This window comes from Falco punctatus (genome assembly GCF_963210335.1).
Source record: "Falco punctatus genome assembly, chromosome: 3".
Classification (NCBI taxonomy): Eukaryota; Metazoa; Chordata; class Aves; order Falconiformes; family Falconidae; genus Falco; species Falco punctatus.
This window is the reverse complement of record NC_137582.1, coordinates 121,347,616-121,370,630: the sequence shown is the minus strand read 5'-3', so window position 1 is coordinate 121,370,630 and position 23,015 is coordinate 121,347,616. Positions and strand designations below refer to the sequence as shown.

Below are 23,015 nucleotides of genomic sequence, written 5' to 3'. Positions count from 1 at the left end.
CCATCCCTGGAGGTATTTAAGAGACGTGTAGATGTAGCACTTAGGGACATGGGTCAGTGGTGGGTTTGGCAGTGCTGGGTTAACAGTTGGACTTGATGATCTTAAAGGTCTTTTCTAACCCAAACAATTTTATGATCCTATGAAGGTCTGCACAAGACATCATTAGTGCCACACATTATTTATTGAGGGATTTAATAACAATCCCATCCAGTATTTTCCTAAAATTCCCCATTTCCATCACAGGCACCATGACCAGGGATGGGAGCGGGGCACCACTGCTCCACCAACAGGACCATGGTCCCGCCCAGGGCTGCAATCCCACAGGACCGGACCATCTGACTGCTGCCATCACCCCATCGGAGAACGAGAGGCATCCACCCTAATAAAACCAGAGACCTGAATATTTTGAACAATTGCTTTAGCAAGAGCCGGTGCTGTTAAACCCGCCAATACCTTTCCCATTCATCACGGAGAGGATTTAATAAGGCGCCTTAGCAGAGCGTGCTGTGACCACCGGCGCATTATTAAACGCAGCGATTAGCAGCTGCCGCAGATGGGAGCTCATTAGAGACTTCTTAAACATCCATAAAAATTGCTTTTATTAATTGGTTCATCCTCTTTTTATACCCACCACATTCAGGAGTGGTTTTTGGGGTTGCTTTTTAAAAATCCCTTTGTTGCATCATGGTGGATGGGAAGCTCCCAGGTCTGGATCCATCCCAGCGCCTCGGGGCCTTCCTGCTCCGCTCCGCTGCATCCTTTAATGACAAGGTGTAACACTGGCATGTTGTGACGGGTAACAACACCGCAGCTGAGTGGAGGCATGATGCCATTCCAAGCATCCCAAACCCTGCCCAGGGCCAGCGCAGCCATCAGTTCCCTGCATCCAACAGGGACGTGAGCCCATCCCTCTGGTATCAGGGCCAGCCCCACATAGGGGAAAGCAGGATTTTCCTCAAAAACCTGGTTTTTCCCCCATAACTATATGGGATGGCTTTGCCAGCTAGGTGGTGGGTGCTGCCCCAAGCCATCCATCCCCCATTTTGGGTGCACCTGCAGAAGGGACAAATATTTCTGTATCAAAATGTCTGGGGAAAACCCAACCCAGCAGCACCCATTGCCTGGACAGAGGTCTGGGGTGGGTGGACTCCTAGGGTCCCCATGTGGCACCCCCCATGGCCTGGACCCAGGATGGATGCTCCCACTGCCTCCTAGGGTTCCCTGTGGGTCCCCCCATGGAAAACAGGGCTCTGTGACCCCCTGCTCCCTCCCATCTGCTGGGTGGGGGACACCAACCCTGCCATCAACCCCATTAATGAGGGCGCTGCTAATTGCTGGGCAGACAGCGAGCCCACACCCCATGTATAATTCAAGCCCCTTTGTTAGGTTTGCTGGGTTTGCTTTGTCTGGCAAGTGCCACCTCCCTGTGGGACCCCCCCTGACCTGGCCACCACACAGTTCCTTCTTTGCGAGGGGCTTGATTAAAAATAATTGGGGCCTGGGGCTGCTGCGAGGCAGGAGGTGGTGTCGTCACCAGGGTTGGGGTCATTAGTGGGGTTAGCATTCCCCCCCCCCCCCCAGCAGAGCTGAAGATGGAGAAGGAGGCACAGGGAGAGCCCTGGAGCCCCATTTCCCTGGGGGGGAACCACTCCAGGAGGAGGTGGGAGCATCAGTCCTGTGTCCAGCCCATGGGTGCTGCTGGGCTGGGTCTTCCCCCCAGATTTTGAGATAGAAATCCTCATCCCTCCTGTGGGTGCACCCAATGTGGGGGATGGTTTGGGGCAGCAGCACCCTGTGGGTGCTGAAGTTGAGGGCAGCACCCATCTCCTGGATGGTGGGGTGGGAGTGCTCACCAGATGATGGGGAGGACCTGCACCCAACAGGGCATAAAGTGGACCCAAATGGGTGAGGAAGTTCATAAATACAGCTCCTGACACCCACCAGAGCCCCAGGCAGACATCCTAAATTTACTGCGGTATTGCTCACCTGCACTTCCCAGACCAGCCACCCTCAGCACCAGGCACAGGCACCACCAGCACCCTGCCCATCACCAGCCAGAGCTCAGCCCTGTGGCCAGGGCCAAATCCAGGCTGAGCTCAAGGGGCAGCAGCCCTGGGAGGGGCTGCCTACAAATCTGGTGAGATGCAGCTGGAGGAAGGTTGGTGGCCCTGGGCATGGGACAGGGATGTCCTCTCCCCACGCCGGAAGGAACCACAGGGACCTGTCCCAGCCCGCACCAGCCTCTACTCACTGTCACCCACACAACCGTTAAACTTGGAGATGGGGAATAAAATATATATAAATAAAGCCTTTAATAATCAATTGGTGTTTATTGAGCAGGTCATAACAATGCCAGCCTGCTGCTGCCAAATTAAATTCTTGTTTGGAGCCACCGAGTGAGAGACATGATGCAGATCTCTAGGAGGGAATAAAACAGGTCTCAGCACTGATCCTGCACATGCCTCCCCATCCCTCTGGGCTCTGCCTCCTGTCCCTCCCAGGGGAAAGGGGGGAGATATCCTGGGTGTCCCCCAGGAGCAAAGGGCAGGGGGACATGACCATGTCCAGGGCTGCAGTGGCAGAGCTGGGAGCCAGAAGGGACAGAGGCACAGCCAGGCTGGGCATGGAGACCCCCAGCCTTTGGGGGCTAGCCCCACTCCCTGTGAGCTCCACACCCAGTCCCAGCCCTGCAGAGCTGTACCCCATGATGTCCCCACCAAAGCCCGGCTGTGGTACCCACAGCCATGGGGCTACCCATTGCCCACAGAGCTCCAGATGGCCACACTGCCATGCCAGGGGGATACCACCACCAATACACATGCCACCCTCCAGCAAGCCCCCAGTGTCTTCTCCAGCCCTGTGGAGCAAACAGGCACCCCCATGCCCATCCAAACCTGCTGCACTCTGACCACCCCACCAGCTGCTGTGCCAGCAATCTCGACACTGTCACAAGGACTCGGTGCCAGCCATGTGCCACCCTGGAGCCCATCAAAGGGCTTTTGCTATGGGCCCCCTGAGCCAAGCTGAGCTGAGGGAAAACTGCACCAGATGCTACAAAAAGGGGCCAGGAAAGGACGGTTTTGCCTGAGAGTCCCGGCAGCTGCTGAGGGGAATTGGCAACAGACCAATGATGGGCTAGAAGTGGTGGCAGAGAGGACAGCAGGGACAGGAGCAGGGTGGGTCCCAGAGATGCAGATGGGGATGCTGTGCCCCTGGGGTGGGTAAGGGGGACAGGGCTGGTTCCTGAGCCAAAATTGGGGAAAAAAAGAGAAAATACAAACTAGAGCCTGCAAAGGGTTTGTGCAAAGCTGTCCGTGCTGTGCCTGGCTGCTGCACCTGCAGGGTGGGTGCCAGGTCCCTTCCTGGGGCTGGGGGACATGGGGACTGTGGCTGAACCCCATGGCCATGGCCAGCACAGCTGCCCTGCCGGCCTTCCGCCGCTCCTGGCCATTTGGTGGAGTGGAGGAGGAGGGGGAGGATGTGTGTGCAGGAGAGAGCCCCGAGGGGGATGGGACAAGGACTCAGCTTGACATTTCCAGGCAATAGCTAAGGACCACCATTAATCTGAGCCATTACTGTACAGAAGTCAAGAGCAGACAGGTTTTCCCGTAGGCTCCCATTAGCCTCAGCATCCCTCACTGTGCTGCCTGAGCATCCTGCGCTCCCACTCCAAGCATCCTCCATGCTCACTCTGAGAATCCTCAACTCCCATCTGAGCATCCTCCATGATGATCCCAAACGTCCTCCACTCTAACCAGACCATCCTCCACTCTGACCCCAAGCACCCTCTGCTCCCACCTGAGCATCCCCCTCTTCCTTTGGACATTTCCCAGTTGGGATTTTGGACCTGGGTGTCCCTGTGGGATGGCACGAGCGTGCCCAGGGGACAGGGTTCCAGGCAGAAATGCACCACTCCAGTGACATGTCCATGGCTCCCTGCAGCCCCCGAGCCCCAGACTGGGCTCTCATCAAAGCAGAGCCAGACCACCCCCAGCCCTTTGGCTTCCCAAGTCCCTTTCGCCAAAGGTCTTTACATTTTCCTTCCCCAGAAAGAGACCAAGGGAAGCAAAGCTGCTCCACACCGGCTCCTCCCTGGCTCCCTGGTGCCACCCTCCCTGTGTCCCCAGGCCACAGGCTCTGCCCTGCGCACCTGCAGTGGGAGAGGGCTGCACTATTGATCCAGTTATGGGAAGAGACCAGAGTGACCCAGAGTGCTAATTAGCCCTAATCAAGGTAATTAACCTGAGAGCCAAGCAGCAGGCCAGCCCCAAGCTTGCTCCCTGCCCAGCCTCTGGTTGTATGTGTGACAGCCTGTGCCAGTGCCTGACCACCCTTTCGGTAAAGAATTTTTTCCAAGCACCCAGTCTAACCCTCCCCTGGTGCAACCTGAGCCCGTTTCCCCTTGTCCTGTCGCTTGTCAGCTGGGAAGCTGGGAGGATGACCAACCCCCCCTTCCTACACCCTCCTGTCCGGGAGCTGTAGGGAGCGATCAGGGCCCCCCAAGCCCCCTCCTCTCCAGGCTGACCCACCCCCAGCTCCCCCAGCTGCCCCCCCCCAGCCCCTAGCCCTGTGCCCCAGCCCCTTCCCCAGCCCCCTGCCCGGCTCTGGACACACTCCCGCCCCTCTGCATCCCTCTGCCCATGAGGGGCCCAACGCTGAGCCCAGGGGTCATGTTGCCAGTGCTGAGAACAGGGGGACAGTCACTGCTCTGGTCTTGCTGGCCACACAGTTGCTGACACAAGCCTGTGCTGCCTCAAGCCATGAAGAGATGGAGGCCACATGGGACCATGCGGGGACAGGAGTGACAGGGGCAGAAATTGCCCCCAGCATCCCTGCATAGGGTCCCCTTTGCAATGGGGTCCTCCCCACAGCCCCCCAAACACTTGTGCATGCTTCTGGTCACCAGAGCAATCCAAACATACCCCTCAAAACCCACACCACACCCTCCTGCATCCCTCCCTCGAAGCTCCTGCTTCCTAATCCCACTGGTATCACTGGGATGTGCTGAGCCCCACAACACCCATGCCAAGCCCCCCAACTCCCTGCAGGCTCCCAGCAGCTGATCCCTGATGGGAAAGGAGATAACATCATCCCAACATGGGTCCCCACACACCCCTTGCTCCAGGGCAGGGGTAACTGGCAGTAAAATTCAGTATTAAGTAAGTAATTAAGTATAAGGCAAAATGTGCTGGTGTACAACCCCCATCAGGGCAAGGTGGGAGGGACGGCGGTGGGGGGCACATCCTACCCTAATGCTCCCATCTGGGTGCAAGCAAAGCAACACTGGGACAATTGTTTTTTTCTCCCGCAAATCTCCTTCTGCCACAGAGCAAAAATCAAAGATGGGTGAAATTTCCCCACCAAGCACATGGGAACTGTTATTAATCTCATTAATAAACCACTCGGGGTTTAATGTCCTCTTTAAATATGACCAGGGCTACTCTCTGCCAACTTTGCCTTTCCAGTTTTCCAGGCTATTACGTACATATCTTGAAAATTGAAATAAATAGCTGCTTTCAAATGGGGGGAAGAAAAAAAAGACACCAAGGGACCCACCCTGAGCCCCTCTGCCCCTCCAAGCATCCCTCTGGGATTCAGGCAGAATATTTCCTTCCCACTCAACCCCCAACGCTCCACCACTTGCAGCCAAAATCTGCCCCAAGCTCCATGCTGCGACAGGGATAAGGACATCCTGGGGCACCCCAGGAGGATGAGGGATGGGGATACAGCCTGGACCACTGGGATGAGAGGGGTCTAAAGCTGCCTGTCCGCCTGCAGCTCAGCTTGGCCAGGCACCACAGCGATCAATATGCAATAACCTGCATCTCGCTGGCCGGTGCTGGAGGAGCTGTTAAGATGTACAGCTGATGTTGATGGGAATGTTAGAGTTTTGTGGGTCTTTCATCCTTGACATATTCCTGGTCATTTTGTCCCCTTTCCTTAAGGATATCCCCAAGCCTTGGTACCCAGAGATGGCTGCAGCATCCCAGGGGGTCCCCTGCTCCACTGAGGGAGGTGGTGCTAGCAGGACCCCACTCCCTGGGCTGATGTGCAATGGCTGCCAGGTTACAAAGCCCTTTTCCAGCCTCAGAGCATCTGCACAAGGCTGGGAGGGTGCCAGTAGTCCACTGTCCACACTAGCATCCCCTCCAAAGCCATAACCCACCACTCTATTGACATTTGTGGGTGAAGCAGGAACAGTGCAGGGCTGGCAGCGCTGTGGGCTCAGCACTGGGTCCAGCTCCCAGAAAGGGATGTGGGTTTCCCATTCAGGAATTGAATTTTTCCATAATTAGTTTTGAACCGTTTGAGTCCTGAATCCTTCCCCCTGCTCAATTACTCAGCACCTCCAGCTTTCTCTTCAGAGAAACCAGGGGGAGAGGAGTCAACAGTTCCACTGCAGGAGGAAGAAGTGGCAGGAGCTGTTAGTGCCTATGGGCAGGGGAGAGCATCCCCCAGGGCTCCAAGTCTGCAAACAAATAAAGCTGTGAGGAGCTTGGCCGAGATGTTCATTGATCCACGAAGCAGCGAGTTCCCAGAGCAAAACCAACCGGTTCATGTTGCCAATACACAAGCCAGGGCGCCTGGCACCTCCCAAATGCAGCCACTTGTCACCAGCGCAGAGATGTTCCCGTGGTCCCCTGCATCCCCCGCAGAGGCACAAAACCAGCCGCTGGCATCAAGCCCAGGGAGAGTGTTGGCCAAAGGCACCAGGGAAAAGCCGTTGCATGCAGAGGTAATTTCTTGCTGCCAATAATTGCCTTTGGGGCTAGAAAGCTGCTTTTCTTCCCAAACCCACTCTTTTTGCCTTATTTCTTCTGCATTGAGGACTGTCAGTACTGGGAATCTACTTCCACCTCCCTATCTTCCCTTGGACCAGCCACAGAGACCAAGCTTTTCAAGTAACTGCTTTGCTGTATCTTCCAAACTCAGATCTCTCTTCCCAATCCCCTTACAATATCTTGGCAATGTATTTTGGGGTGGGAGACCCAGTTGCCCCACGAGCTGGCAGGGATGCGTTACTGGGGGGCCTGTCCCCAACTTGCCCTCCACCAGGCGATGCTCCCCACGATCCCATCAGTTTGCACGTTCTCTCCAGCAATGATTTTATTCCTTCTCTTCTTTTTTTCTACTACTGAAACGAGCATCATTGATTTTTTATAGTGCTAATTTTTTTCCTAGCAGAAAGCCACCTGGGATTAAATCAAATTGCTTATCGGCATCTAAACACTATTATGGCAACTCAGTCCCTTTCAGCAGCCAAACTTGTGAGCTCAATAAGGAACAAGAGCAGGTTTGGCTGGACAAGACTCATTTTCCCAAATGTCAATTAGGCCACCTACTTTTAGACTTTGCTGATCACATCATGCACCAACCTTTCCTTCCCCTGCTCTCACCAGTTCAGTGTCGGGCCAGGCTGTTTTGTGGCTCATTTTCTTTATTTTCTCTACAACCCAGCCCTCCAAGACGTTTATTTTCCAGTCTCCATTGCTCCCAGCTCTGTTACGAACCAGCATGAATGATTTAGAGAGTTCTTCAACTGGTCTCATTAATACTCTTGGGTGCACATTAGCTGGTCCTGCAAATTTAGACGTACTGCACTTTAATCGTGGTTTTAATTGCGAGCTGTAATGCTGTAATGTCTTCCCAAATGTGCACCAGTAAACCTTTATAGCTTTGCCTGTGAATAATGCAGATGCACCAGAGGATGCACGTCCACATAGATATCTTACCAGGCTGGAATGCTTCTCCGCAGCCACCTGCATCCACAGTCCCTCCTGTGGCTCTTGCGGTGGTCACCCTGGGAGATGACAAGGTGTGTTGGGGTTTTTCATGTCTCTAACACACACAGTTCCCACCTTGGGGCTGTCTCTGCATCCTTGGCACTGCCAGTCTCCAGAGTGTCCCCATCACTCCATGCCAGCACCCACCACCCTGCAGCATCACCAGGCACGGAAGCAGCACCGCACCCATTGTGTCCTATCCCATGGAGATGGGGTGCAGGGAGATGAGGGCTTGTCATCCCTGGTGCCACTGTCAGCCCCCCATTTCCATGGCAACCATGCAAATGTGGAAGCTTTCCATAATCATTAGGGAGCGGAGCCGGCAGTATAAACAGTGACTGCAGTAGATTACATGCCTATTACGAACAGTCACACCTTCTGAGCTCTGGTAATTACACCTAATTGTGCATTTAATTGTGTAATTGAAAGCCCCCATCCAGGGTTCAGCCTGGGCTCCTGTCCCCTTCCCCATGGTGGGAAGGTGGCCAAAGGCAGCTCCAGTCCTGCTGTCCTTATCTGATTCTCAACGATGGGAACCACGAGAGGACAAAAGATGCTGGCAGATGTCAGAGGTGGCTGACTCACCGGTGCCAGAGCTAGGGGGTTGGTGGCCAAAACCAGGCAAATCAGGGCAGGAGGTGGTGGTGGGGACAGCAGGGGATGGCAGGGCCGTGAAGCACCCAAGGGTGCAGTGGGGTCCCACTGGGGAAGGGGAGGTCATGCAGGGCTGGTGGATTGCTGGGGAATGCAAAGGATGGACCACCCTTTCCCTTCACCCATCCTTCCACTAAGCTGACCCTGTTAGCTCCTTCTCCAGGCTTGGTGATGGGGGGGTCATGTCCCAGAGGGTCTCGATACCCTGTGCAAACCCCACAGCTCATGCAGGCAGGATGGGACGGACCCATGGCCCCTCTCCCTGCGCTCCAACCCTGGAAGGCTGCAGGAGGAAGGATGCCAATTCCAGCACAGCATGGCATTGCTTGCCACCAGCCTGGCAGGCTCTGGCAGGCTCAGCTGGGCGGGAGGTGCCAACTGAGCTTTGCTTTTCCAGCCAATTAAAGGAGAGGAGAGAAACAAAGAAGGAAACGAAGCCCCGGTTCTGAGCGAAGCTGAGCTCTGCCAGGCAAGGTGGGAGCACTGAGCATCTCTTGTCCCCACCCAGCTCCGCAGCTGGAGCTGCATCCCACCCCCGATGAGCCCTACACTGCAGGGGGAGGCAATGGGGTCACCACTTTGGGATGGAGAATGAGCCCGCTGGAGCAAGCCTGCCCTATGCCAGTGCCTGAGTACAGCCCCAGAGTACAGAGCAGGATGGCCCAGGGGCACGTGACAGCAGCCAGTCGGATCCAGCCAGACCTCAGCTTCCAGCAGTTCACACCCTGATAGCCCGTATCACTGCCTCCAAGGCTGGGTACATCCCTCTGCAGCAGTGCAGCTGTCTCGATCTGCAACTGACACCACTAGGCTTCAGAGTTAACAAGAGTCCCAACTTGCAGCTCTCACACCCACATGCCCGTGCTGGCAGTGGTGAGCAGGGCGGTGTCACCTCCAGGTTCATTTTGCATCCACCCACCTCAGCAGCTCTTATCTTTGCATAAAGAAAAGATAAATCCTCCCAACAACAACTGGCATCTCAGAGAAAGATTTACTAAGCCACTGCAACCACTACCACCACCCCCAACCCCAGCCAGCTATTTGGTCTCCAGATGTTGAGGAGAACCAACAAAAATCTGAGAGTTTTGATTTCATCCCACTTCACCAGCATAAATATCTCCTGGCAGCCTCTCCTGAGGTGGGGCAGGGCTGGTGCGTGTCTGGCAAGCGGATCCCTGGGGTTTTTCTGGAGAAAAAACATAAATGGAAGCAAAATCTGATGGGTGCTGCTTGTCTCCTGGGAAAGGAGACACCCAACGCTTCCAGCATGCCCTTGCTGAGTGGTGGAGAAGGAAGATGTAGGATATTTGGATGTTCCAAAGCAGCTGCCCCCCTCACTGCTGTGCCATGGTCCAAAAACCAGTTTCCCAAACTTGTTTGGGCACAATGGCTACCCTGAGGTCTGGGCTGTGTGGGATGGAGCAGGCAGGGCTCTGCCAGCAGCAGGCAAGGTGTGTTGCCTCTCCAGATCTGCCTCCTCCCACCCCAGCATGGGGGACCTTGCACGTGGACCTTGTGCCTAGCAGGTGCCAGCAGCACCCTGGCACTCTGCAGCTGTGGAGCATCCTCAGCCACCACAAGCATCCCCTGTGTCCAGCAGGGACAAGGGACCAGGGTGCATCCCCTGGGGACAAGGCTGTAAATATTGGGGAAACTAACAGGGACGGGAGAAGGTGCCTATGGGGTCACGGTGGCACCCGGGGAGCCACGGGAATGTGCCTGCAGGAAGGTGGCCTGACAGCGAGGACCAGCTGGAGATGGTGGCATCACCCCAGGTCAGGTGGCCTCTCACACACGCTGCTTCATTTCAGGGAAACTGAGGCATGGGCTGGCTGGTGAGGTTTAGCAAGCCAGCGAGCTCGCTGGGTAGCCCCACTGTTGCCACAAGCTGACCCCACAGCAATGGGGTATGGCTTCTTGGGCAGCCCCAGCACACACCAGTCCAGCCCCAGCTCCAGCGTCTGAGGGCACTGGGAGCACTGCTGTTCACCCCATAGTACAGGGCCCAAAACAGGCATCAGGGCTACCTGGATGGAGGGACACGACTCCTGTCCCCTTGTAAGGGGTGGCACAGAGCAGCTGAAGCATAGGAGAGGAGCAGAACCAGGGTCAGGTGTCACCCCCGCTCCCCATCGCCACTTCCCAACCCTTGGCACTGCCTGGTTCGTGTGCCCTGGCCACACCACCTCATGGATGAATATTGGCCTCAGTCACCCAAGGGGACACCCTGATGGCACCCGTCACCTCCACCGCCCTGAGGCTGGCTCACCCTAGGGCTGTGGGTGGGCACCCAGAGCCCCCTACCCTGGGCAGGGCACCCTGTTGCACCTTCTCCTCATGGGGTGGTTGGGTGCCACTGCTGCAGGATGGGATGCTAGGGGCAGAGCGCATCTCCCCCCAGCTGGCACAATGCTAGCCACTGCCTCCAGAGCCGAGAAGGAGCTTGGGAGAGCATCCTGCAGGCTGGGAGGGGATGAACTGGGGGTACAGGGTGAGCCAGGGGTGGAAAGGCCACTGATAAGGAACAATTCCAGAGCCAAGCCTTTGGGGATGCCAGCAGCAGCAGAAGACATGGGATGAGGAAAGCCTGACCCCGATCTGCAGTGCAAAGTTTCTTCAGGTGTGAGCAGGAGCTACTTTCCCAGCTCAGGAGCTCACACCAATTCCATTCTTCCCCTATAACAAGTATATTAAAATCTCTCAGAACTGGGATATCTCAGGGAATAAACACCAACAAACCTGTTTTGGAGCAGAGTGGCAAAAAAAAAAAAAAAAGTAACCAAAAGCCAGGAAACTCCCACACACGCAAAAACCACACATCGGATTTATCCTGGATGAGGAGGAAGGTGAGCAAAGTGCGAAGACTTTACAGACTGAACCGGGGGGACAGCTGGGGACACAAAAAGCCATTCCCACTGGGGACAAGTGGGATTTCAGCCTGGGGATGAGCCCACAACAGCTCCACTCCCCGGGGTCAAGGTCTGGCTTTGAAGCTTCCTGCATCCCCCCAAGGAAAACCTGGTTCCCCTAGCTATCCAAAAGTGGGGACCCCTCTTCGTTTGCTGCCTTTTGAAGGATGGAGAATGAACAAAAGCAACGCTGGGAAGAAAGTGCTGGTCAGCAGGATGCCACTATCACCTCCAGAGTGGATCCGGAGCCTGTTTCCATCACTGCCTCCATCCAGCCCCTCACCTCCGATCCCTGGGGACATCACAGGCTGACCACCACACGTTTCCGCAATCCCCCCTCATTTTCCTTGTCACGACAAGCACTGGCACGGTTGTGGGGGCAAGATGTAGGATGCTGATTCTCCGCTAACGAAACACGCAGCCAGGATAATTAATTGCAACCTTGTCAGTGCTGGTTTTAGCAGAAAACCCCCCAAATACCCCACGCGCTCCCTTTGCCTGCTCCTCTGTCAGCAGCCTGATGAAGATTGATTCACGGGCAGTGGCAAGCACAGCAACTAATTATTATGAAGACTGACAATCCTATTAAAATTAAAACTCTCCCTTCTCTCTGCCCCCAACATCCTGGCGTCCCCTGGCCGCGGGCAGACAGGTCCTGCTTGAAAGTGGGAGAGTTTACGAAGTGCTGGCAGCAGCTTCAAGTTTCCCTCTTGCCCCGAGATGGGGGACCAGCACCCCATGAAACATCCTCAGAGTTGCCAGGATGGGAAACTGCTGGCAGGAGTGAACTCGGAGGGATGAGATTGCAGTTGGAAACAAAGCTCACACCTGCTGGAGACGCATCCCCAGGCGCTGACAGCACAGGGAACTGGTTCACATCCATCTCCCCCAGCCGCAACTCCTACCAGTGCTGGATTGAGGCAAGGGAAGAGGGTGGCATTTTGTTCCTCCCTGATTATTATTTTTTCTTTTGTTGTTCTTTGGTTTTGGGGTTTTTTTTTGGGTGGTACTGAAGCATCCCCAAGCTGGTCCCACAGCAAGGTCACCACCGCGACGGAGTGGGTAGCAGTGACAGCCAACATTTCGCACAAAGCACAACCCGGCATGCTGATGAGCACAAGACGGCCCCTCGCCTTACCAGCTGCAGGCAGCAGAATCCGACCAGCGTACATCTCCCATTGCATCTCCCCATGGTTTCCCAGCCGGAGCCTCGGATTTCCCCCACCGTGGCCTCGCGTCGCCGTCCTCCGGCCGCTCACCAGCCGCCCCTCAGCCAGCAAAGCCGCCGCCCGGGGAGCATCAAGGGGGCACCAGCAACATGTCCTGCTCTCCAGCCTCCGGCCAGCTCCGCTACTTTCTCCCCAGCAGCCCTGCCGCCTCCCGCGCCCTGCCAGGTTAGCACAGAGGCGGGCTGGGCTCAGAAAGGGGCATCGCCCCCCTTCTCCGCCTCCCCCCTCCCGCAGCCCCGCTCCCCCCGACCCGCTACAGCCCCGGTCCCCGCTGCAGGGACCCCGGGGCCGCGCACACCTCGCCATCCATCCCCGGGGCGCGCAGGTTTGCGCGAAGCCCGCCCGGCCCTTCTATTGTCTCTGCGCACAGCCGCGCTCGGCGCCCCGGGGGCGGGCGGGGAGGAGGCGGCGGGTGGGGTCGGGGGCGCGCCGGGCAGGGCGGGCCGCGGCCGCCGGAACAAGGCGAGACGCGCTCCCGGCGGAGCCCGGCGGGCGGCGCGGCCGGGCGCGGGGAGGCGAGGCCGGGAACGCCGCGCCGCGCCGAGCCGTTGGCGGCTTCCGGGGGTGCCGGGTAGCGCGGTCCCCTCCCCGCAGCCGGCGGCAGGCGCGGCTGCTAGTCGCGCCCGCCTTTCCTTATCGTCAGTATTTGCCTTTTTAATAGCTGGGTTTTTTTCTGTATTCCCCCCGTCCTCTCCCCTCCGGAGCCAGGTGGGGCTGGGTTAAATCCCGGCGATTGCAAAGCGAAGGGCCGGTGAGCTGCTTCCCTCCCCCTTCCCTCGGCCCTGCGGCCCTTGGGTGGTGCCTGGACCCGCAGCACAGGGACCCCGCAGCCACCTCCTCAGGGGGGCACCCTGGGGGGACCGTGCTAGGGTAGCAGCTGGGTGTGCAGGGAGGGCAGATCGCTCCGCCCGGCGAGGAAGGCCCCCAGCTGCTCCCTGCAGAGCCCCGCTCCGCAGCCCAGCACCCAGCCAGCCGGCTCTGGGTGCCAGGGGCTGACGCCCAGCAGGTCTGGGCAAGGAGGCGGGTGCAAGCAGAGCAGGCAGGGTATGGCTCCCCGCCGCCATACACCCCGCTCGCCTTTGTTCTTTTTTCACTGCACACCTTCAGGGGGGATCGCGGAGTGCACATCTGCCCGGGAATAGCCGGGATGCTGCTTTTCCAGTGCTTTAGAAACCTCTTCCTAAAATGCCACCTTGCAGGACTTGGGGACAGTTCACTGCTTCTCAGTTCTGTGATTTCTTAATCCTCAGCTGTGATTTTTGTAAGGAAGCATCTCCTAAAACAGCCCCCCGCACTCCCAGGTGTCAAGGCAGCTCTGTGCAGGGTCCGAGGGGCTGCAGCCTTACAGATGCATTTGTGCACAGCTGTCGCTCTAGCCATGGTCTAACCTGGCCCAGCCAGACCACACATCCCCGTGCACTGCTGGGACCAGCTGGGACCACACCTGGAGCTTTTCCTTCACCCTCAGGGGTGGGAATTTCTCTCCCTCCCAGCTGTTCTGTGCTCCCAGGAGTGTTTTGGGAGGCTGAAGGACGGGGCTTTGCAGAAACCACTTGGCTTCCATGAATGCAAAAACCATGCCACAAAAATCCTGTGGGTTCACCAAGTGATGCTCTGAACCAGGGGCCTGGGAGAAGTGGCTGAACCCAGACTGAGCCAGTGGGTGTTTGAAACACGGGGACCTCTGCATTTATACCACATTGTCTTAGGTCAGTGGTGAGCTGCAACCTCCACAAGCCCTGCTCACACCTACACCTTACTGTTGCAGGATGCCAAGGATCCCACCCGTGGACCAGGTCTCCCTGTGACACCACCACTGTGGGCTTGACTCCATCACCTCCAGCGCTCTGGGCTCCATCATCTCCAGGTCCTCACCCAGAGCCTGAGAGAGGTCTCATCACCCTCATCCCATGGGGAGGAGTGTCCCAGGCTCCTAAGGGTTACCCGCATGCAGAAGTGGGGGGACCAGACCCATCTCCAGGATCGAGCTTGTGTGCTCCTCTGGGATTCAAGCACAGCAGAAACCTGGAGCAGAGGGACTGGTTTTACCCCATGGGCCAAAAAAGGCTGAGGCTCCAGTCACCTCACAGCATCTTCTTGGTAATAGCCAGGAAAATCCGCTCAGCTCAACCCTTCCTGTCAGCTCCAAAAAATACCAGAGAAAGGCAAAATGCCCTGGATATAAAATCATGACAATTGATACAACGGCACAGAGATGCCAGGTGGAGTTATGCGAGGAATCAATTTTAAATTAAAAAAGGTCAATATAATGCGTCAAGGCTTCCCTAGAAGGCAAGGAGAGAACTTCATTTGTGAGCGGGTGGGCAATGAGCCCTATATTTTGTCTTTTTCTCTGCTTGTAAACCACCACCCTCCAGAGCCCACAATCCCTTCGCAAGAAAAAACTCGATGACCAAAATTACAGAGGAAATTTTAGGAAGAAGTTAAACCAGGGTCATGTTATTCATTCTTGGGGATGGGAGGGAGCTGGAAAGATATGTCTTTTGGTGTGCAGCCACAGCTGCCACCAAGCCCTGATGGGCCTCACTTTCCCCATTGCAATGGCGATGCTGGAGCCTCACCCCAAATCCTGCATCCCTGCCCTCCAAGAGCCTGGGTACGGCTCTCGCCTCCATCCCAGCCCTTTGGGATGGAATTGGGAGAGCAGCCATGTTCCCAGGGGCTCCCATGACAGGAGGGCACTGCAGAGGTCACCACCCATAGGGACTCCTCATGCCTGGCTTCTGCACAGTGGCAGGTGACCTCTCTGCTCAGCCAGGGGCTCTGGCAGTCCCCCGGCACCGGCAGTGTAGCAGAATCCAGCCCAGCCAAGCCCTCCATCCCTAGGGCAGGAGGAGCCAGGTGGGATCACTTCTCTACAATCAAAATCATCTCCTTCCACCAAAAAGATGTTTTAAGTAAAAAAATGCCTGCATCCTTATGCCAGAGAGATATCTCTGCCAAAGGGTATAAACAAAACACAATGAAATGGGGTGTTTTCACTGAAATGATATTTTTACGCAAAAGTGTCTATTTTTTGCTCAGAAATCTCATGCAGGGATCGGGTTTAAATTTTTTTTTCCTTTTTTCCCCCCTCAAAAAGTTCTGGAGCAGAAAAAAAATCACACCACCAGCAGCTTTTGCTCCTTTTCTCAGCTGAAGGCAGGGAAGTCCCATGGAGAGCTGGGCCTCTGCCAGGACACCAGGACTTGGGACACTTGTATCTATCACCAGAATTATTCACTATTTCCAAATGGAGCCAAAAAATAAAATACAACTCCCCAGGATGAGCATAAGAAATGCTCCCAAGCGCAGTCACAAGTAGTTATTTGGGGGAAGAGGAGACACAAAGCTGCTATAGGACAAGCCAGGCTGGGGATGCTGTTTGCTGCCTTAAAAAAGGCAAAACCAGGAGAAAAAAAGGGGGTTTTAGGTTAATAGAAGACACCCAGGGGACATTGCAGTTCTGCAGCCCTGAGCCCTGGCATTGGAGTTGTTTTGTTTTTTTTTTTCCCCCTTCTTTTCCTCATGGGCTCTTGGGGTTGAATTTTTTCACTTCTTTTGAGCTAAAACCATTGTCTAGGCTTGGTGATGATTCACAACATGAATTCTGGGGGCAAATTTATACTGAATCTCTCTGCCCAGGGATGTGTCAGCCCGGGGGGGCTGCTGCAGACACAAAGCCAAGGGGGCTGGTGAGCATCTTTCACCCACTCAGGCAGTAATTAACAGTGCTAAGTCATCAGAACAAGACAAAACTATGATTTTTGGCATGTTTATTGGCAAAGAAATCTTTGAAGGGGCCTCATATATCTTGGTTATGGTGATGGGGAAAAGATATTTATTCTGATGCATTATGTAAATCAGTGCGGGGTAAACACATGCAAATCATTGGCACACATCCTGCATAATTTAAGCTGGTCGGGTAATTCCCCTTAATGGGGAGCAGGGATGGGGTGTGTGCTTAGTTCAGGTTAAATCCCTCCAGAGCCTGATGGGTGGCTGGATTTTGGCTGAAGAGCCACGATACACTCACCTTTGCTGCTCAAGGGATGAAGATCTCCAGGAATCATGCTAATTAGCCCCTAATTAACCAGTGGTTAAAAAGAGCAGCCCTGTCAGCATGAGGGAGAAGGTGACAAGGTGCAGCCTGGCACCTTGTGATAGGGCAGCTGGGCTGGAGCAGGTGGCTGGGATGGGCATAGCTCCTCTGGGTTGTGCTGGGACAGAGCAGCTTGGGGACAGGGACATCCTAGTCCCAGGGTGAAGGGTGCCCCAGGTTGGGGTCAGGAGTATTTCATCCCTGGGGTCATGGATGCCCTGGTGTCAAGGATGCCCCAGCCCTGAGGTGAGCCCTGGGGTCAAGGATGCTCCATCCCTGGGATGAGGGATGCTCTGTGTGATGGGAAGCCCAAATCTGGGCACCAGGTTTGTGCTAGGGGTGCCAGACTTCAGCCTACACCCAGCACCTCTTCTGCCAGCCTTGACCCTGAACCCATCCCTCCTCACTTCACCGGGGAACAGCCCCAAATCCCAGCGACTCAGAGCCCCAAAGGACACCTTGTGCCCCCCATGTGGGGCATCCTCCCCCCACTCAGCCCTGCAGGGGTCAAGGGAAGGGCCACAACAGAGCAAATCAAACCAAAGTGACTTCCCTGACCACCTCCAGCAATGCACACAAATCTATTTAATCAACTTATCCCCAATTTTAACATAATTAGCCATCAGCCTGCCAATCAATGTCAGCTCCCACAGATCACTGTTAATGGATCATTCTTCAGCTGGCTGTTATTATTGAATCTATATAGAAATTAAAATGCATTCACGCCATTCTTTCTCAGTTGTCATCTTATCTCTGTGTCTAGCGAAAAGTATGGCAGATTACAGAATCCATCATCATTTAGCCTTTGTAGCTCACAAAATTCATAATTAACAAAAAATTTCTATTCACTCGCTCATGTAATTTAATTAGTTTTCCATTAAATAGAGACTAAATATCACCTAATCCCCCAACAGAGCAAATAATTGTTTTCCATTCTTTTAGAAATTATCACTTGCTTATTGTAACTATCAAAATCCATTAGAAGCTTTGGAGCAGCAGTGGGAAAAGGTGGGAAAAGTGCTGGAGGAAGGACAGGGAGGTAATTAGAGGGTGTAGCAGGGCCAGGGCTGCCCTTGGGTGAGCTGGGGCCTCCCGGTGATGCCCCTGTTGCGCCCAGCATGGGGATTACCAGCACCCAGAGCAGGATCTGGCCCTCCACACCATGCTGAGGTGCTCTGCGTACCACATCTGCACCAGGCTGGGATCACTTGCTAATGCTGGAATTGCCAAATGATCAAGGACCAGGATGGGGATGAGGATAGGGACAGCCACATAGGACATGTCAGAGGATCACTGCCAGACCTCCAGTGTGCACCAAAAGGCTGGGAAGCAGCTGGCAGCCCCCCTGCCAAAGCAGCTCTAGCACGCACACAGGCCGTTTATCTGCATCCTGGGAAAGATTTAATTTATAGTGGAAATCTCTCAAGCAAATACCTCCCTTGGAGGAATAAACCTGTTTAAGAAAACAATTTTCTCTGCACTCAGATTATGCCTTTAACGGTTTGCTGCTGCGATGCCCCAGAGCTGGCACGGCTCTAGCATGGGACAGGAGCCAAGAGGGGCCCATGCTCACCCGGGTGCAGCTGGCAGCAGCCAGGAGCTGGGGGGTAGCCAGCCCCTGGGGCTGCCCCGCCCCAGATCCCCATGGGTGCTCTGCTGCCCAGCACAGGCATCACCCTGTCCCCACAGCCTGGTGGCAGTGCTGGCCCTGGCAGTGTCAGTGAGGGGGTGTGTGGGTACATGTATGTGCATGCATGCCTGTGCATGTGTGCATAGGCTTGTGTATGCACACACATGCATGTGTGTGCATGTATGTACATGCACATACAAGCAGGGTGCAGTCTTGCAGTACTCACTTTGTACAGCATTTGCAACAGTCCTGTGGCAGCCAGCCCTGCTGCAAGTACCAGCTCCCCTCGGTGGGTGCCAGCCCTTCATGGTGAGTGCCTTGCTCTCCCGGCAGTCCCCATGGCCTGGCAGCAAGTGCAGGGGAAGTGTGAGCCCAGGGGATCGTGTCATAGAGCCGGCTGTGCTCACTGATGCCCAGTGGGGCTCTGCACAGCATTAAACCTGCTGAGCTCCAAGTACCACCCCAATAGCAAATTGCATTAAATCCATAAATCATCCCGATGGTGCCAGAGCTACAATCCACTGAACAGGCATCCCATTGTTGCAGGACTCTCCAGACTACCAAACTGCAACAAGGTCTGTTACCGTCTCATGCCAGCACACTCTTCATACCAGTCCCTCTACTGCCATCTCACCCAGGACCCACTCTCCTCTCACTTGCTTCTTTCTCAACTTCTCTCTCTTTATTGGCTCTCAACCACCTAACAGAACCAGCCACACCTGCACCTTATCTACATCAGCCAACGCCCCTGAAGCCAACCCACAGCTGTATATTATCAATGCTAATTAACCCAGCTTCATTCTTCTACATCCCGTTAGGAGCAGGTAGGTGATTCTCCTAAATGAGCTTTCAGCTCTCCCCAGGGGCTGGGATGTTGGCACATGGTCCGATCTATCACCAAAGCAGTGGGGTGGGTATTGATCCAGCCTTAATTGCAGACAGTAATTGGCAGCAGTAACTCAGAGCTGCCCCTGTCTGTGTTTCCCTCCTCACCCTCCACTTGGCACAGAATGTTTATTTGATCCACAAGTTCCCTGGCGCTGGGGAACAGAGATTTGTCTTGTAGCGCTGGGGCGGGCACAAGGACCTGCCTGGGAAGCTGGACTGGGGGCTCACTGCTGCCGTGAATTTGCCAGTGCTCAGGTGGCAGCAATGCAGGCAGCACGGAGATGCCCTCAGAGCAAACCAATCGTCTGCCGTGGGCCTGGCTCGATCCGCCCGGCTGCTCCCTCAGGGCTGGGGGATTTAGCATTAATCCGGATCATTTCCCTGATCTGGGTCATGGCTCCACAGACATCCATGCCATTGTGATGGACGGGTGTCTGGGGGCAGAAGGGGTGACACCTGCTTGCCCCGGGTGGATGCGGATCCATCCAGCCCCCACTGCCCAATGCTGGAAGCTGCCAACTGCTGAGCATCCTGCATGGGACCCCCAGGCTCTGCGGGACCCCCAGGCACAGCAACCGCTGCCCAACAAAACCCTCCAGGACTCAGGCCAGGGGGAGAGAGGTGCCCCTCCTGCACTTCCCTGCAGGTTCCTGGGTTGGGAATTAGGAAAACAAAATAAACTAACCCTTTTTAAATTATTTTAAACAAGCAAGATTCAGTGAACTGCAGGGTTATCATCCTGGCACTGTGGGCTCAGCCTCAGGAGTCACTCTTCCCTCTGACACCTGGGCATATATTCAAATAGAACCATAAACCCTCGAGGACTGTGACAAGGTCTAATTAAGCACTAAATCCATGTGTTGGCACCCTCCTTGCCCAACAGCCCTCAGTGAGAGGATGGAGGCGCGGTGTGGGTCCCTGGGTCCAGGGCTGCAGCTCGGGTGGGTCCGGGGAGGTCGGTCCCCTCTTGTGCCCTCCTGGCTGGAGTCCCAGCTCTCACCTACATGTGTTTCAGGGCATGTTCTTGAATACTCTGCAGAGTTAAAAATAAATCTTTACCCTACCTTCAGCTCCCTCCACCTGCCTCTTCAGCAAAGGGTGATTTGTTTGTGTGCAGATACATTCATTCGCCGTGATCTGGCGATGATGGGCCTTCCCATGCCTGCGCCATCGCCACCCGGCTCCAGCCGTGCACGGTTCCCCCCACAGGGACAGATGCCATCGAGGGCAGTGGCACAGGGATAACCACAGAGTCCCAGGGCTGCAGCGGCCGTTCCTGCTGCTCCTGCTGGGAGTTGGGGAATGACAGGAGGTGGATGTCAGCAGCCGACGGACCAGACCCGCTTCCCGTGAAGCTGATCTTCCCTGGATTTGAACTTGGAGCTCTGCTGAATCTCAGCATTCAGATCTGACCCTTGAATCCATCACCCCAGGGATGAAGAGTGTCAGTGTAGGAAGCTCATTTGGGGTCAATGGTTTCCCCAAGATTTAAACCCATCCGTGCTCTCCAGTTCACCCCTTCTTGCACCCAAAGTCACTCAGACTGCGATGATTTAGGAACCTGGAGCAGAGACCAGCTCTGCTCCAGCTCCAAGGGCTTCAAAGAGAAACAACTGTGGTGAGTAAGGTTGTGTGTCCCTGAGGGATGGGGCAGCCTGCAGCCAACTGCTGACCGAAGGACATAGCACTGGGACAGGAACCATCCCAGGTGACAGGGACCAGGGACAATGCCACACACTACATGCCCAGGAGACACCTTGCCTCCCGGGGAACACGCAACCAATTTCCCTGCCTCCTTAAAAGCTGATGTGTCTGTTTTGGCGCCAGGAGTGGCATCCTCCAGTTTTTCTCTTCTGCCTACAGCAGGGAAATGAGGACAAGAAACGTTCTCAGGGGGACCCCACATTCCTTCCCTTTTCACTGCACAAAATTGCACCAATTTCCCAGCTCTGAAACACCTGGTGGCTGCAGCAGATTTGTCCTGGTCAAATGCTGCCAAGACTGTGCAGGACAGTCCTATGGCATGGTGCTGCTGGGGTGGGAGCATAACATGGCCGCTGTCCCAGCTGAACTGCAGCCCTCAAGAAGGCCCCTCTGGGATGGGGCAGAAAGGCAGTGAGGTGAGAAACGCCTGATACAACCTGAGCCAAGGCAGCAAATGGGGGGAAAAAATGGGGAGGAAAAAAGGATGAAAACTGAGGTGGACACTGTCAGAAGAGAAATGCCACATGTGCTCCTCATGGCATGTTAATTAACATCAGACAACAGCTCATGGCACGGGAACCCCCCCTTGTATGTTCTCACACAGATGCGCTGAGGCTCAGCTCTGAGTCAAGGGCTTGATGCCGGTTTCAGCCTTAACCAAAAAAGCCAGTGCGGACTGTTCCCTCCCGGCCTAAACCCCAGGGCTGGGGTGCAGCAGCGTCAGCCAGGCAGAGGGACCATGGCTAGAGGGCAAGACCTAGCAGAAGCTGAGGTCCCCCCGAAGCTGAGGCAGGGTGCAGGCACCCTTGTGGGATCCCAGCACTCAGCCGGAGGTATATGAAGGACGGATCTAACCTGCTCGAGGACCTGCCACCAGGCCTGTTCCCCTACTGCTGAGCACCGAGAGCACTGTGCCTGCCACAGAAAACTCACTCTGCTTACAGAAGGGAGTTTTTAGCAAAGTTTGTAACAGAAGGCTGGATTTTACTCAAAACATGAAAATAGGATTCAGCAGTAGCCCAACAATTACTTTAAGTGTGGTCATTTTTATTGCCATCAACAAAAAATAAAGCTGCTCTTCTGAAGATGAGTGCCCTTCTTCAGGGGTCTGTATTGGGGCCAGCACTGTTTAACACTTTTGTCGGTGACACGGACAGCAGGATTGAGCGCGCCCTCAGCAAGTTTGCCGATGACACCAAGCTGTGTGGTGCAGCCGACATGCAGGAGGGGAGGGATGCCATCCAGGGATGATGGCTCTAGATGCCGGTCTCTGCAAACCTCATGAAGTTCCAAGGCCAAGTGCAGGGCCCTGCACGTGGGTGGGGGCAATCCCAAGCACGAGTACAGGCTGGGTGGAGAATGGATTGGGAGCAGCCCTGAGGAGGACTGAGGGGTGCTGGTGGATGAGAAGCTCAAATGTGCACTCACAGCCCAGAAAGCCAATTGTAGTCTTGGCTGCATCACCAGCAGCATGACCAGCAGGTCGAGGGAGGTGACTGTCCCCCTCTACTTGGCTCTGGTGAGACTGCACCAACTAGTGCTGCATCCAGCTCTGGGGTCCCCAACATAAGGACACGGACCTGTTGGAGTGAGTCTAGAGGAGGCTGCGAAGATGACCAGGGGGCTGGAGCACCTCTGCTGTACAGACAGGCTGAGAGAGTGGGGGCTGTTCAGGAGAAGGGAAGGCTCCAGGGAGACCTTAGAGCAGCTTCCAGAACCTAAAGGGGCTGACAGGAAAGCTGGAGAAAGGCTTTGGGCAAGGGCATGTAGCCATAGGACAAGGAGGAATGGCTTTAAGCTGGAAGAGGGGAGATTTAGATGAGATACTAGGATAAATCCTTGCCTGTGAGGGTGGTCAGGCGCTGGCACAGGCTGCCCACAGTAGCTGTGGCTGCCCCATCCCTGGCAGTGCCCAAGCCAGGCTGGACAGGGCTGGGAGCAACATGGGCTGGCTGGAGGTGTCCCTGCCCGGGGCAGGGGGCTGGAACTAGACGGTCTTTAAGGTCCCTTCCAACCCAAACCCTTCTGTGATTCTATGAAGGTAACATCTATGGTTTCCTCAGGTTATATACCAGTGAGGTCCTTGATTGAGAATTGTACAATAGAAAAATAAAC

The 23,015-nt window shown here is 55.3% G+C and overlaps 1 protein-coding gene across 3 annotated transcripts in view; it reads right to left on the bottom strand.

Moving 5' to 3' along the window:
• Positions 1–22,942, bottom strand: part of NKAIN1 (sodium/potassium transporting ATPase interacting 1) — a 58,665-nt gene extending 35,723 nt beyond the window's left edge. For 2 of the 3 annotated variants that reach the window (XM_080381785.1, XM_080381786.1), the window contains exon 1: positions 12,486–12,530. In XM_080381785.1, the coding sequence (XP_080237911.1) occupies positions 12,486–12,519 (34 nt within the window). In that variant the 5' untranslated portion in view covers positions 12,520–12,530. Of the gene's footprint in view, positions 1–12,485 lie in introns of all 3 variants that reach the window. The other variant, XM_080381787.1, reaches the window with a different exon arrangement.
• Between the last annotated feature and the right edge of the window lie 73 nt (positions 22,943–23,015).